The following is a 16,825-nucleotide window of genomic DNA, read 5'->3' as shown; positions in this document are numbered from 1 at the left end:
GTCTTAAGGCACCGATATACTCACTGCGAAGTTCTTTGTCGTTCTTTGTTTAGGGGTTAAACGAAGTTCGAAATACGTGACCAGCGATATACTGTTAGTGAACATTTGATGCTGCCCACAATTTTGAGAGCAGCGTTTAGATGAATATGTAAATATCTCAATAACAAAATACACGCACAACAAAATTAAGAAAACCTGATCATAACAATATGGATATGTTTGCACCAGCTCTGCAATTCGGCATTCTAGTAAAGTCGTCACGTTTATTTGACATTACCGTAAATGTAAAAAACTGTCAGTGTCTAATGTCATCAGAAGTACAACTTCATTTTCTACTATAAAGCAACTCTCCAGTGTGTTGATGTTTTCACTCGCGAACGTCTGACCTCGACGGACTGAACAGTAGAAATGAACCAGAAATGAACTAGAAAAGATTTTCATGTGTGAAAGAAGGCAGAGCCTCTGCACACACCTACCTATTACATAATCGCCACGGACCAATGGTAGTACAAAGTTGTTTACCAGCCGTAGCGAACTTTTTCGCAAAGCTGTTTCATACTCCCTCAACGAACTCCAAACAAACTTAGTTTTGGTCTGATTTTGTTCAAAATCCAGCAATTCATTCTTTGATTTCACTTGAAGTATATCGGGGCCTTTGAGGCAGCGGCAGAAATGTAAGAGGCTGGTATGCGTGGCTTTATTCTGTGCTGTCGTCTCTACTGGTTTCGATTTATGGATGGATTTGTAAAAAATGCATTTCATGTGTGCTTTTTTTTCTCTTTTTTTCTGTTCACACTTGCTAAATCTGGTCGGATTTTGATCGGATTTTAATCGGATATCCACAAAAATTGGATTTGGAATGACAGTCTGAACGAGGCTTTAGGAGTTGTATGCGCAAGACTTGAATAGCTTGAGCATTGAGCTGTTGGATGGTTAGCATAAGTAGCATTGCATAAAAATATATATCATCTGCCTCATACATTGATCTGAATCCCCATCGGATCGAAAGGAAGTTTCACTTGCTGGTGTCTGAAAGTGAGTTTTGAGATTAAATTTTAAATGTTGAGGTTATCTGGTGGCCTGATAATAATAACATGGGAACTGAGCAGCGGTGTTGACCCTCTCCTGACTCTGGGAAACTCTGCCTCTGTTCATGACCACTCCTTAAACCCCAGTTGACCTGCTTTGGACCAAGGGCAAAAAACCCTGGCCGTTGGCCCAGAGGAAGCCCCGATCAAGCCCCAGAACTGACAGTGAAAACACGACTGGCCCTGGCACGCATTAGTATGTTCGGTTTTGACCCGACAGTGGAAACATGGCTAATGTGCATAGTAAAAGTATGCAAATTGGGATGCAACTCACTTGCAAACATGCAGTAAGGCATTACCTCATGAAACACTTAAGAGGCTTTTCCCTGTCAACACTGGAGACTAATCTAAATCTGGAGTTTAGTCTTTTACTGTCTTGGTTACAGAAATATTAATTGTTGCTTTGCCGGTTCTTCTGGGTCCACAGTCATTTTGAACATTGTGTTGGTGATTTATATTAGGGCTGTGCAATTAATTGAATTTCGATTTCGATTTTTGCTCCCAACGATCACCAAAATAGTACAATCGAGTAAAAACGATTATTTTGCCATGTTCTGTTTTGAAAGAACGCTCTAATTTTGTCTTGTGTTCTGAATGACGCGCGCACGCACACATCCGCCCCTCCCGATGCCATAAACTCTCTCAGCTTGAATGTTTAAACTGATAAGACTTAAAAAGAAGTAAAAATGATAAACTTTAGTTACGATGCAATGCTGGCCCGATTGTGCAAGTGACAATTCCGTCATGTCCCGACTCTTAAACGCGAGAGTGTAGTTTCGACGCTTGCTTTGTCCAACCCATTTTGAGAGACAGAGAGAGAGAAGACGCAGCACCGCTGAACACTCACGCGGTTTGTGAAATTGCGTCTCGGAGAAAGTTTTAAAATTATTGATTTGATTTTATAATCTGTGTGGATTCATTTAGGCTACTCATACAATCTACATGCTAAAGTGAATCAATGTTTCTGGGGGAATTTCCCGCATTATAAGTGGTAGACCTGCAGGAATTATAAATCTGTTATATTATTTATTTTATTGGTTCAAAAAGTACAATCAATGTTCAAATTTCGATTTTTTTAAAGAATTGTTGAAAGGTGTCTTTGGTAACACTTTACAATAAGTTTCATTAATTAGCATTAGTTAACTACCTTAGTTAACATTAACTAATAATGAACAATACTTCTACAGCATTTATTAATCTTAGTTAATATTAATTTCACCATTTACTAATACGTTATTAAAATGAAAGGTTGTATTTGTTAACATTAGTTAATGCACTGTGAACTAACATGAACAAACAATGAACAGCTGTATTTTTATTAACTAACATTAAAAAAGATAAATAAATACTGTAACAAATGTATTTCTCATTGTTAGTTCATGTTAGTTAATACATTAATGTTAACTAATTAACCTTATTGTAAAGTGTTACCGTGTCTTTTTAATAAATGCAACACGTTCCCAAAGTCATGTGAAATAATCGTGTTACATAATCGTGATTTCAATACTGACCAAAATAATCGTGATTATGATTTTTTCCATAATCGAGCAGCCCTAATTTATATAGAGATGTTCTTTTCATTTTGCTATAATTAATTGAAGTAGGTTCATGCCTGATGAAAATATTTGTTTATCGGCAGTCTGGTTTCCTCTTCACTGCTGTTGATAATGGTCAGAACAAGACAGTGAGTTTTTCAGTGACTGATTATCTGAACTATGATCAGCTCTACAGCATTGTGCTGGTGTTGTTCTAGCTGTTTGAATCCTGAGGTTTAACAAGACCAACACTGGATCAGTTTTATCACCAAGTACATGGCAAATATCTGCTTTACTGTGTGCAGGACTGGATGATATACTTAAGTAGCTTAATGTTTTTTTTAACCTTTTGACTGACTTTAAAAAAAAAAGAATTATAGCCTATGTAAATACATTTTCAATCAGAAAGAAACATTATTTCAACCAAACATCCATTGTTGGCAAATAGTTTAAGAATGTTTAAAGAAATCAGTAAAATACAGCAATAATAGAAGTAAAAATATATTAAAAATAATAGAAGGCATGCTTTTTATTAAAGGGGCCATGAACTGCATTTTTTTTCTTTTTTTTTAAATATTCTTTGAGGCTGTTTTCTATCCTGTTTTTGACCCTCTCTTTGAAACACTGTTTAAGGCATGACACATTCAAGACTTGGAAGTAAACGCCTACTGCTATGATTGGTTAATTACATTAATTTTTCAACATTCCCGCTATTACACTTGTGGAATTGGTTTGAAAACTTTGGATGTTGAAAAATATCTTGTTAGTTGATTTATTTGCCAACAATAGCTAAGTTTCCATCCACTTGTCAATCAAATTATCTGAGGTTCGGTAAAAAAAAATCATGCGAATAAAGCTGGTGAAAGTGTGTTTCCATCCAACGGCTTTAAAGCGAATAAAAACCTGTGCGTAATGACGTCACATGCTGTTTTGCGATCAAATTGGTATATCGAATTGATTTGACACATTTTAAGGTGTTTCCATTCATTTTCGCACTGAATCGCACCACATTCAAGCAAACATTTGCGAACAAAGTTTTGCTAGACAAAATGGATTTACCGGTATACAAATAACGTTTCCATCAGCGTTTATCGCCTAAGCCGTATATCGATCAAGATAAAATCCGATGAGACCGAACGTATTTCATTTGAGTCGATATTCATGAAATTCAATCGAATTTTACTGTTTCCATAAGGCATTTTTCATTCGATATCTCTTAATTCGGATAAAAACGTGTGGATGGAAACATAGCTAATGTGAAACATTTATGCTTATTACATATGCTTTATAAATCTTGGTTGTGGCAAAGAGTTTAAGTACTTACCACAGTTATTGTTGACCAGGATGACTTGTGTATACAACTTGTATACATTGTCAGTTGTAGTGTTGTGTTTTAAATAAAATACAACTCGTTTCAATGTCTTATTGATGACAAAACAGAAGATGTCGCTCATTGAGGCTTTTATACAGGAATCGCAGCGAATTGTGCTTCTATCAAACAATAACAAAAGCAGCGTTCTCTACGTGCTTTCTTCTGTATCCGATAATCCAACGCATTAACCCCATAAATGCTTAATCAAAGGAAAGAACAGCAAATCACATTCAGTTTGACTGCGGCACTACAGTATAAATACTCAGAACATATAACGATCTGTTTCAGACAAAGCAATTTAAAAACGTTGTTACACTGTTTTGCGATAATACTGTAAGATCCAATATAGTTGGCGGCACAGCATCTTTTAGCCTATTTTCAGTCTCTCTGAAAAGCCTGTGTCGAGCTCTGTCTTGTTTAAAAACGAATCTGCAGTAAAATGAATCGAACAAACAAACAGTGTCAAGTTCATCCACGCTTTCTTAATGTTGGGATCACAAGGATGGCAATGCAAAAAATGTTTTTCCACAACTTTGCACTTCAGAATCCTCAGAGGCATCTCTATCGTTTTGTTGCTGAAATCCTGTGTTTGCGTCTGTCTTGTATTTACTACTACATGACATGAGTGAATCGGTGGGCGGGGCTAAAGGGGCTTTTGTTGCACTTTGTTGTATTAATGTGACAGAATCCCAAACGAGTCTTTTTTTTTCTTTTCTTTTTAAGATGCAAGGCTGAAATTGCGACCATTTTGGTCACACATGCTCCCGAAATTGAATCTGTGTAACCTCTAAATATATTTGGGAGCATTTGTGCAAGCGTAAATAATTGTTGAGGTGCGACCCGTTTTTATTTCTCTACAAACTTTCGCTAATTACTGCACGGTATGTGCCTTCTGTGAGCTGATACAGTGACCATTCACATTCATTACACTTTCAAGCACATTTTAGGTTGGTTAATATTAGCCGTCAATCAATCCCTTTCACTGCACATGACCTTTATCAGAATGATATCTGTATATTTTTAATTAATGATAGTAAGTTGTTAAGCAATTTCTCATAGTTTTTTTTTTCCTTTGTGTTTTATATAATGACCACTTATAATGATTTATCTCTCATCCAAACGCGACCGACCTGCAATTAATTGAAATGTTATTTTTTATTACTTGGTCCGCCTGAGCCGCGTATAATCTGTGCATCTCTAATCCACACATTTGAAGAATGAGAGCTTGATTAAACACAGGGAGAGTGCCAGTCACATGAAATACCAGGGCAAAGAATTAAGGATCATATACAGGTTTATATGTAGGCTATATTATGAAAATATTCGCGCAGTGGAATGCACAGGTAAGATGATGTAAAATTAGAATAGCCTTCTGGCTGTGCTGTCATGACTTCTTTACTCACTTTCATCACTTTTGCTCTTATTCTCGTGCACTGACTCGTTCGCTAAACTGAACAGCCAATCAGAGTTCTCTCTCACCGACGGCCTGACGCCGATTCAACATGCTGAATCGACCCGGAAAAACCCAGACGGCGTCCCGAACACAGTGAAAAAACTACGTCGGCCGGCGCTCAAAAACTACCCGATGTTGCCTGACGCGTCCGCTTGGTGTGCCCCTGGCTTTACCTTGACGTTTAAATCTACTAAGATATATTAAATATTAATGTCACTATTCACAATGTTGGTAAATTAACAAAATATGTGTTGATATTGATAATAATCCTATTGTGGATTATTGCTCCCTCAAAGAAAGACGGTTAATATGTGCCATGTCCTTAAACATTTGTTTTGACAGTGTAAATTGAACTCTATTAGTCTGCCGTCCAAATGTCGAACAATTCAGTGGCCAGAGCTGTGATATAATTTCCTCCTGCTTTGCACAAGACAAAACACACACGGAGCTGTTTTGAATAAGTGTTCTGCGAGTCATGTGCTGATGTTGTGTTTGTTTTATAATGGATTGAAACTAACCAGGCGAATCCTGTGCTGAATGTGATCGGGGTCTTCAGAGGGTCTTCTGCTGTTGTTTTGAGTTAAATGCCTCTGTGTTCTCCCGCAGGTGTGAGCTGTGATGCGTGTTTAAAAGGGAACTTCAGAGGGCGCCGATACAAGTGTTTAATTTGCTACGACTACGACCTTTGTGCATCTTGCTACGAAAGTGGAGCCACGACAACTAGACACACCACGGAGCACCCAATGCAGTGCATACTAACCAGGGTAGACTTTGGTAAGCAGTAATGTCAAATAATACCATGCTTTTTATTCTATCACATAATAATTGTTACCTTGTTCAAATAATGTTTAAAACATTACAGAATGTCAACACCATCCTGACTAAGTCTTGGTAATGATAGTGATGCTGATTGAAGAAAATGTTTTTGACCTTTGTCTGACCTCTCTACAGACTTGTATTATGGGGGGGAGGCATTCTCAGTAGAGCAGCCTCAGTCGTTTACTTGTCCTTACTGTGGTAAAATGGGCTACACGGAAACATCTCTACAGGAGCACGTGACCTCAGAGCATGCAGAGACCTCTACAGAGGTGGTGAGTACACATGCTGTCTTTGTTGAAATGTTTAGGTCATGTGACACCGTGTCCTAACTAAATGCGATGCAATAAGATTCCAGTGACAAGCAAATTTCCTGTCCACACTAGACGCGACGAGACTAAAAGATTAAACAAAATCAATCACAATCACAGCCAATCAAACGAGCGTGTGGGCGGGCTCTCGCTGCAAGCACACTGAAAATAGCAAACCATTTGTCTTGTTGCCAGCCGTGACATTGCAAAAAAAAAAAAAAAGGTGTCATGTATAGCTGTTGCGGGTCACGGAGTCTGGTTTGGACATGGTGTGAAGCTGCTGTTTTTTTATTTCTTTAACGTTTTGTCCCATGATGACTGTTGTACAACATTTTCAAGCTTTCTCAAGACCTTTATTATCCATGGTTTGATGTACTTATTCACAGCAAACACAAATCACCTGCAGCAACTCACACCAAAACGTGATGTGAATTTTCATCAACCACTGAGAGAAAATTCCTGAACTAATCATTCATGTGCTTTTAATGCAAAATACAGCTAATCTGACAGATAGTTTTAAGTGTCAGGCTCAACTATGTTTTGATGCTCTGTACCTCTATTTGTAATAAAGGTGTGTGTCTTTACTTGCCTCACGATTCGATTATGATTCAGAAGGTTACGATTCAGTTATAAAATGATTCTCGATGTATCACTATGCATCTTTATTTATATATATATATATATATATATATATATATATATATATATATATATATATATATATATATATATATATATATATATATATTTATTTATATATATATATATATATATATATATATATATATATATATATATATATATATATATATATATATATATATATATATATATATATATATATATATATATATTTATTAAGTAATTCAAGTAAGAAATAATACAGATGCATAATTCCCTCTTTTCTTTTATAGTTTGATGAACATTGACACAGACAGCAGCCGGTTTACATCAAGACCTAATGCACATAGGCTATCTTTCTGTGCACGCGCTTCCAACGCATTGAAATCTTTTTATTGCCCCATATAACTCTGTTAAACATCAAGCATGTCCCACACTTTTTCTCATTCATGCATTTCTTTTTGTAATAACAGAGTGCTTTGCTTATAAAGGAAATATGCAACGGTTTTATTAATATAGCCTTTAATAAGAGTTTTTTTTTTTTATACAATAAACAGTTTGTTAATATGTATGATAGTCCTATTTAAAAAATATAAAAAAATGATCTATTCTTTTGTTTTTATGCATCAATGCAGAATCGTAATCAGCATCGTAAAAACGAAAATATTCCACAACTCTAATTTGTAAGGATTTTCTCTCTCTGTTTCAGATTTGCCCAATCTGTGCAGCTTTGCCTGGTGGCGACCCCAATCATGTGACAGATGACTTTGCTGCTCATCTCACACTTGAACACAGAGCACCTAGAGATTTAATATCCTTTTAATCTGAACCTGATATGTATATAAATAATGGACTTCATTCCTAAAACACTGTTTCAGTTGTTCAGTCCATGTAATGACTGAGGGCTGTGTGTGAATATGTTTAAGTCATAACCTTATGGCTATACTACAAATGTTTATCGACTGTGCGGTTGCATGATGTCAGTGTGGTTTCTTTGCATATTTGAGGAATGTAAAGGTTTTCACAAAACCTAAAATTCGGAATTATTTACTCACCCTCATGTCGTTCCAAATCTATATGACTTTACTGTTGTGGATCACAGAAGGTATTTCAAAGAATTGTACTGGACGTTCTTTTCCATTCAATTACAATGAATGGGGGAGGCTTTTAACTTTCAAAACAAAATTCAATGTCTGATTCATAAATGAAAAGTTCTTTTGAATTGGATCTTTTCACTGAAACATGTAACTAAATTTATTTAAAAAAAAAAAAAAGCAGACTGAATAATTTGTTCACAAACTGAACTGATCTGCTTATCAAGTTCAATTCACCTGACTTCAATTCACCTTATCTGGTCGCAGCATAGATCTCACTGGCAGTAGAGTGAGTAGTGACTTGAATTTTGGTGTGAATTAAATTGTGCCCCTCAATGTCCATGGTGGTTACGGCCCTACTTCACCATGTTACACATTTGCATAATACCCGCCTGCTGGCTGCTTTAGCCCGTCAAGGAGACAGTTTTTTCTTCTGCAAGGCGAAAAACATTGTATCGACTTCAAATACCAACGCCATAGTTACTATAGATGTAAAACTGTTTACAGCTGATCAGGAAGCTTAGGGAGCTGAAACCGGATTATGGTCAGACCCAATCACGACAGACTGACCCAGGTGGCCAATCAGAGAAGATTGGGCATTTCGGAAGGGTAGCTCTAAAGAGAAAGGAGCTTAAACCGAGCGTTTCAGGCAGAGGCTGAAATGAGGTGCTGCAGTAATGTACAGTATGAAAAATGTAAAGGTATTCTAGCACACCCCAAAAATAAAATTGACCTTTTCAATGAGCATAATATTGTTTTTTTTAAATTACAGTTTAAACTTAATTTTTGTATCCCCCCCCCCCAAAGATATTCCATTCCGATCAACAGGGGTGGCACCAAAATAAAATAAATTATGGGTGTTGAAGCAAAAGGGAATGCTACAGTTTTCTCTAGTCATGTAGCACCAATTTCAACAAAAAAAAAACATTGCACATTTCTTCTGAATAGACGGCCAAGTTTTATTAAAAGCGCATCTTGACAGCAGCGAATTATACAAGTTCATGCTTGGAGGTTTGAAAATTAGTGTTTGATTATTATTTTTTAGGCTTTCGCCTCTTTACTACTCTGCGTAGTAAATTGATAGTAACAGGAAATTATTGGGGGGCAAAAAGAGTTAATCGGACTCGAACCCATATAAACACCACAGCTCATTGTGTCTACGGCTGTCACTTTTGTGAAAAAATCCTGTTCGATTTTTGAGACATAAGTGTTCATTGAATCGATTGTAAAATCGATTTTCCATGTCTAAAGACGTTTCCATTTTCAACGCCAAATATAGGCCAATACATGGACAACTAACAGGCATTAGGACGAACGTAAAGAGGGCGCTTGAGACGCACGTCAGCAATATTTCTGATGATTTATTGGTGTGAAGTTTCGTGCACAAAGACGAACAGGAGTGCAACATTCTCGAAAAACAATAAGCAGAGTGGACTGCCATAACATCAATGAAAAACATTACAGGCTTCAACATAGCTGTGTTTACGATTAGAAATGTCAAACAAATTTCGCCTACATAGGCGATTGTAATCCATTATAGACAATTGTTCAAAAATGAAACTTTAAATGGACTTGACATGAAGGCCATGTGTTTTTTTTTGTTTTTTTTATTGAACGTAACCAACACAGGCGTATAATGAAACGTGCAAATAAGGCTAGGCCTATTACAAATTATTGGACAGGAAAACAAGTCGATCAACTTTTTCGGGGTTCAGAGCAGAGCGTTTTTTATTCACTATATGTCCAGCTGTTGAGAAGACGCGCTCCGACCGCGCTGATATCCCAGGGACACTCAGGTACTTCATTGCCAGCTGCGCAAGGTGGGGGTATTTCGTACTTCCAATCTTCCACCACAAAAGCGGGTCACTGTCAGCTGGCAATGGTGGCTACTTTTCATAAGTCATCATCTCCTGTAAGAGGTCGCTTTCGACGTAATTCGCTCTTTCGTAGCCCCTTGTGTAGATGTCTCCAAACAGATCCCCCATTGCTGTTAAGGCCGTCTTTCCCCTGCTTGATTCCGAACTGCATGGCTCCACGGGTTCGTCATTGTCGCCAGACTGCAGTGCCAATTACTCTCTAATGTTTGTGTGCACTTGTTGCTTCTGTTCCTCCGATAAATAAATTAAAAGATGAAACTGAGGATCCAAGTAAGCATCTTTATTCTAAAGCATAAATGTCGCTTCCTTTTTGGGGTCATAGCATTTGCTCAAATCTGCCTTGATTTTAGTGGCCATTTCCTTCAAGCAAGACCTCTCGTCTGACTCAGAGGTCTGAGACAAAAGTACATGTTGCAAAGGCAGTACAGCTGAGGATGAGTGGTATTTGCATGTGGACAACGCTTGGGTGGTGACTTTGAAAGGTTTAAGTGTCTCTCGCACCTGTTCAACCAGGCGCCACTCAATTGTGATCAGTTCTAGATTGGACATTTTTTTGTCAAATATCACGGCTGCCACTACTGCTTGTTGCTCAGATGCCCTACAAATCATATCGAATGTAGAATTCCAACGTGTCACACAATCATTGATTAGCTTCTCTGGCTTTAGGCCTAGCATACGCTGCTTGTCCTCCAAGAGGCTGCTGTCTATAGTGGATCTTTGAAAATGACGGGCAGTTTTTCTTAGCCTAGCTAGAGTTGTGTCTATGGCTCTAACAGCGTACAGCCAGGTTGATTGTGTGGGCCAGACACGGTATGTTAACAGCACCCAGGTGCTGCTCCACTGCATTAACATAATTAAGTGCATTATCGGTAGTGACTGCAACAACTGAATCAGGCTGTATTGTGAAATCCCTCAATATGCACTCTTCAACATTCTCTGCTGTATGGCTAACTCTCAGCTGCTTCGTTTGCAGTACAAAATCGTGGAGTTCACAAGTCTCTGAAATGACGTGTGCTGTCACTGTGATATATGCCTCTGTAGCGAGGGAACTCCATCCATCGGTAGTCAGAGCAACTTTTTTGCCACTCAAAATCTGATGCATGTTTTCACGACTAGTGTTATAGATTTTTGCAATCTTCTTAGTTACTGTGGTTCGGCTATGTATAATGTATCATGGCTCAAGTTCATGAACAAAATCAATGAAACCTTCACCCTCCACTATGCTAATTGGCCTCATGCCTCGACAAATGAACTTTGCAAGCTTTGAGTTTATAGCCTTTTTCAGTTCTACAGGTAGAGGTGCAGATTGGGGAAAAAAGTTTGCCAGTCTTGGCTGTTTAGCAGGTGGCTCTACCGGGTCTAGGTCTTTGTATTCTTCTGGATGATGAAGCTGCATATGCCCCCTCATTGTTGTAGTGCTGCTGTGATATGGGTACTCACGATCGCACAGTTTGCATACCACTCTGTCCTTCTTCATAGTTTGATCTACAGTCCAAAACCCGAAGTGCTTCCATATCGAACTCCTCAAGTTATTAGGGGTTATCACTCGTCCCTCATGTCGCACAAGTTGATCGCCGTTGTCCTCCATTTTTTTGGCAAAACACCAGCAGCAGTCGATTGAAACTATAGGCACTTAAAATTGGTGGGAATTTTCTTTTTAGCTTTCGCAACGCCTACTGCACTTTTGGAATTTTTTATTTTCTTTTTCTGCTTGTTTGTGAGTTTTGTTACATCTATCTTTTTTATTTGTTTAATTCGTTTAAAATTAATAGTGGACATATTTGGTTAAAATCGATTCCCTATTTTCTTTCTCGAAACTTGTGTTGGTTGGTCCGATTGATTGTGCAATCGATTTTCTACTGTAAAGTGACAGCACTAATTGTGTCTGTGTCTATGTCTATGCATTATGACTATATTTGTTGAATCAGCGTGAGATGTGATGATCTGCATCGGGTGTGTGGTGACGCATTCTCAACCAGTTGCTCCTTAACCAGCATGTGCACGATGAGAGCAGCGGCGTGCGGCACGTGCGTCGGATGTTCCACCCTGGGCGGGGGCTGGGTGGTCCGCGGGCACGCAGGACTAACATGCACTTTACCAGCAGCTCCACTGGTGGGCTGTCCTCTTCACAAAGCTCCTCCTATTCTCCAAGCAATAGGGAAGCCATGGACCCCATAGCAGGTGTGTAATGTGTAAGGACAGGAAGTAAGGACTTTCTTATATGGCCTTGATTTTTTTTTTTTTTTGCAAGTATAGTCTTTCCTGAACCGTCTCACACAATCTTTCTCTTTCTCCCTGTGTCTACATCACCAGAGTTGCTCTCTCAGCTGTCGGGTGTGCGGCGCTCCGCAGGAGGGCAGCTCAACTCTTCTGGGCCCTCGGCCTCGCAGCTGCAGCAGCTGCAAATGCAGCTTCAGTTGGAGCGCCAGCAGGCGCAGGCGGCGCGCCAGCAGCTGGAGACGGCTCGCAACGCTACACGCCAACGCAGCAACCCTAGCAACATCAGCGCCAGCATCCCGCCGCCCAGCACCGCCACAAACACAGCCATGACTGAGAGCAACCCGCTGGCCTCCCACAGCTCCCAGTTCCTTCTCACACGGTACGGCTCAGACCTCGCCATAGGCTCAAAATTGTTGATGTGTTAAAGGGATGGGTCTTACATCATCAGCTCACCATGGTGACATCTCTAGCATCTATTGTTTCCCCCCCCCCCCATGGAACACAAAATGAGTTTTTCAGTAGAATGTCCAGGCTGCTCTTTTCATTACAAGTGATTTGAAGTGTGTGGGAGTTTGCTGCTTTTAAGCTCTTAATAGATTTATAAAAGTAGTCAATTGGTCAATGGCACGATGAAGGTTTTTATAGTAGTTTTACCTACTTTTGATAGAATGTAGTGTTTGTTATTAATGATTTATTTTATTTTATTAATGATTTTTCATATATATATATAACAGTCGCTGCAAATAGCCTATGACAATGATCCACCGATTCAATCAGTTCCTGATGGAAAAAGTCCCACCCTAATATTTTTTCCTCATTCAAGAAACCATTTTATTCGGATATAAAGGGGTTGGACAATGAAACTGAAACACTGGCCAATAGTGTTGGAGGTTTCACGTATATGTGTATATTTTACATTCTATCAGTAAGAGCAGAGTGTGAAGGTTGAGTTAGAGCAATAAATGGTAAATGGACTGCATTTATATAGCGCTTTCAACAGACCCATGGCCACCAAAGCGCTTTACATATTGCCTCACATTCACCCATTCACTCACTCATTCATACACCGATGGAGGTGTCAGCCATGCAAGGCGCCATCCATCTTGTCGGGAGCAGCTGGGGTTAGGTGTCTTGCTCATGGACACCTCGACACTTGGTCAGGTGGAACCGGGGATGGAACCACCAACCTTCCGGTTTGTAGACAACCTAAATGAACCACTGAACCACTGGTTCAATAGCACCCCAATAGCACAGCTGTACATAAAATATTGCAATCCACAACATAATGGGAGATAGAGTTCAAAAGAGGACAAATTGTTGGTGTGTGTCTCACTGGCTCATCTGTGACCAGGAAAGCAAGTCTTTGTGGTGTCTGGAGAGCTATGGTATCCAGGGTAATGTCGGCATACCACCACGTAGGACGAACCACATCCAACAGGAGTAACTGTCGAAGCAAGAGGAAGCTGTCTGAAAGGGATGTCCAGATACTAACACGGATTGTATCCAAAAAACATAAAACCACAGCTGCCCAACTCACTGCCAAATTAAATGTGCACCTCAACTCTCCAGTTTCCACCAAAACTGTTTGACGGGAGTCAATATTCATGGTCGGGCTGCTATAGCCAAACCTTTGGTCACTCTTGCCAATTCCAAATGTCAATTTTAATGGTGCCAACAGTGCAAATCTTGGGCTGTGGACAATGTGAAACATGTATTGGTCTCTGATGCGTCCGTGAGAGTTACGGTGTGGAGAAGCCCCAAAGAGGCTTAACACCCGAACTGTTGCTGCCCATAGTGAAGCACGGGGTGGATCATTGATGGTTTGGGCTGCAATATCATGGCATTCTCTACTGTGCTTGATAGGTGTGTCACTGCCAAGGACTACTGAACCATTCTGGAGGACCATGTTCACCTAATGGTTCAGACATTGTACCCTGAAGTTGGTGCCATGTATCAGCATGATAATGCACCAATACACACAGCAAGACTTGTGACAATAATTTGATGAACATGAAAGTGAAGTTGAACATCTCCCATGGACTGCACAGTCACCAGATCTAAATATTTTTGAGCCACTTTGAGTTTTTTGAAGGAGCAAGTCAGAAAACGTTTTTCTCCACCAGCATCACATAGTGACATGGCCACTGTTCTGGAAGAGGAATGGCCCAAAATCCCTCTGGCCACTGCAGGACCCGTATCTGTCATTCCAAAGACAAACTGATGCTGGATTGGGCACAAAAGGAGGCCCTACACCATACCAATAAATCATTGTGGTGTAAAACCAGGTGTTTCAGTTTCATTGTCCAACCGCTATACATCACAGTAAGGGTAAAAAAGACAATTGCAAGTTTCATGCTATCTTAGTTTGGCATTATTTTTTGTTATTTCTTAGAAAAGAAGTTTTGTTAAAATGTTTGAACTTTTTTTGTAAGCGTCTTAAAATATCTGATAATTTGACCTTTTTATTATAATGCTAGGTTGGGGTGGGCGATATGATATATTGTAACACAATATGAGTCATTTTATTTCACGATAGCGATATATATCACAATATAGTTATTTTTTTCTTTTAACAAGTTTTTATTTAAAACATTTATACCATTGCATTTTCATAAATCTCATCACCAATTTTAATATCACAAAAGAACGTAATACTAGCCTAGCTAACAAAGTAAAAAAAAAAAAAAAAGAACCTCACTGAAGAGTAAACAGTCAGTGATAAAATAGAAACAAAGAAATCAATTTCAAGTAATATATGTAATATATATGACGATACTTGCAAAGGTGGGCATTTTGACACATAATTCTGTATTTGAGCGTTCAAGCCGAATAAAGAGCCAAAAAGAACTCGCACACACTATATGCAGCGGCTTTATGTGCTCGCGGTTCAGGTGTGTGCGCATACGAGTTCTCTTTCGCTGCTTATTGCGTTTGAACGGTTTTGTGCTGCAGCACAGCGTAACTACGACAGAGACGATATTGGCCCTTGAATTTACACAATGCAGGAAAACTAAAATATAAACTTAAAAATAAAATGGACTTTGGGAAAATATAAAAGATTTCATAGGGCTCTTTTACAGATTTGGGTTTCACTTTATTTTGATGGTCCCTTTGACACATTCTGAGACTATAAGTAACGTTGCACCTACATGTCTACTAACTCTCATTGGAGTGTTATTAGAGTATCAGTAGACTGGTAGGGTTAAAATAAGTTGACATGTAGTTGCAAAGTTACCTGTAGTCAGTGTGCAATGTCTGTTGGAGGACCATCACAATAAAGAGTTAGCAGATATTAAGCAGACAGTGTACTAATACTCTAATGACTGCTAGTTGACATGTCGTTGCAAAGTTACTTATAGTTAGTAGAATGTTCAAAGAGACCATCAAAATAAAGTGCATTTGAGTTTAGTACTTGTAATTCAGTAGTCACCCTCCATTCATCTAATTCCACCAGGTTGAACGAGCCGAAAATGTCGGAGGCAGAACGGCAGGCGCTGGAGAGCGAGCGCGCGGACCGCAGCCTGTTCGTGCAGGAGCTGCTGCTGTCCACACTAATGCGAGAAGAGAGCTCGTCTTCCGACGAGGACGAAAGGCGAGACTTTGCTGACTTCGGCGCCATGGGCTGCGTGGACATCATGCCTTTAGACGTGGCTCTGGAGAGCCTCAACCTGAAGGAGAGCTCCACAGGCAAGGAGCCTCCACCGCCTCCTCTTTGATGATATCCCACCACAACGCAGACAATGTCCTCTGTGCTGTAACTGCCAATGACGGTGGGCAAAAAAACACAGCTCTCTCTAATTTTTTTTTCTTTTTTTTTCTTTTCTTTTTTTTTTTGGTGATTGTAATTTCAGGTCTGTCACCTTTGTTACATTGTATAAATCCATGAAAGGAGAGCGAGAGGAAAAAAAAAATCTAAATACATCAGAACAGGCGTGTGAGAGAGTGAGCGAAACCGAGAGACAGATAATCGGGGCGAGAGAGAAAACAAGAAATATAAATATATAAATATATATAAGTTGATAATCAATTCCACATAACTAATTTTTTTCCTTTAGCAGGTGAGCGTAGGTATCTGTGGCAGACCTCTGCTTCCTGTGTCTTGCAAAAGGCTCTCCTTATAAATACTCCACATTCAAAAACTGAAGAGGAAACAAGAGACCTTCTCTAATGAAGCTGCTGTGTGTATTTATGAATATTAATGAATAAAAGTGCTTGGATGGTTTACCATAACTACTGCATGAGGTTATTTGCAGCGTGCATGATTTTTAATGACCTTGTCATTAAAAAGGCAAAATATCCCAAAGCTTTCTTTAACTTTATTTTCCCCAGGGTAACTTGAACAGAAGCCCACTTGAAATGGGTGAAATATCAAAAGATGTAGGATTTTTTTTTTTTTAAATATGGAAATCGACCGCAAAATTGGAACCTGCATTAGCTT

General features: G+C 39.1%; 1 protein-coding gene across 3 annotated transcripts in view; it reads left to right on the top strand.

Annotated features, from left to right (window-relative positions):
* kcmf1 (potassium channel modulatory factor 1) overlaps positions 1-16,825 on the top strand; it is a 33,408-nt gene that overhangs the window by 10,801 nt on the left and 5,782 nt on the right. The window contains exons 2-8 of one of the 3 annotated variants that reach the window (XR_014606272.1): positions 6,055-6,222; positions 6,400-6,539; positions 7,906-8,007; positions 12,171-12,348; positions 12,481-12,766; positions 15,842-16,157; positions 16,446-16,609. Coding sequence is in view for 1 of the 3 variants with exons in the window: in XM_084114787.1 (XP_083970913.1) it covers positions 6,055-6,222; positions 6,400-6,539; positions 7,906-8,007; positions 12,171-12,348; positions 12,481-12,766; positions 15,842-16,103 (1,136 nt within the window). In the remaining 2 variants the exon portion in view is untranslated. Of the gene's footprint in view, positions 1-6,054; positions 6,223-6,399; positions 6,540-7,905; positions 8,008-12,170; positions 12,349-12,480; positions 12,767-15,841; positions 16,610-16,825 lie in introns of those variants that run through there. The other 2 variants (XR_014606271.1, XM_084114787.1) reach the window with 2 other exon arrangements.

This window comes from Abramis brama (genome assembly GCF_963993115.1).
Source record: "Abramis brama genome assembly, chromosome: 5".
NCBI lineage: Eukaryota > Metazoa > Chordata > Actinopteri > Cypriniformes > Leuciscidae > Abramis > Abramis brama.
The sequence above is the reverse complement of the archived record's forward strand: the minus strand, read 5'-3'. Positions and strand labels throughout refer to the sequence as shown.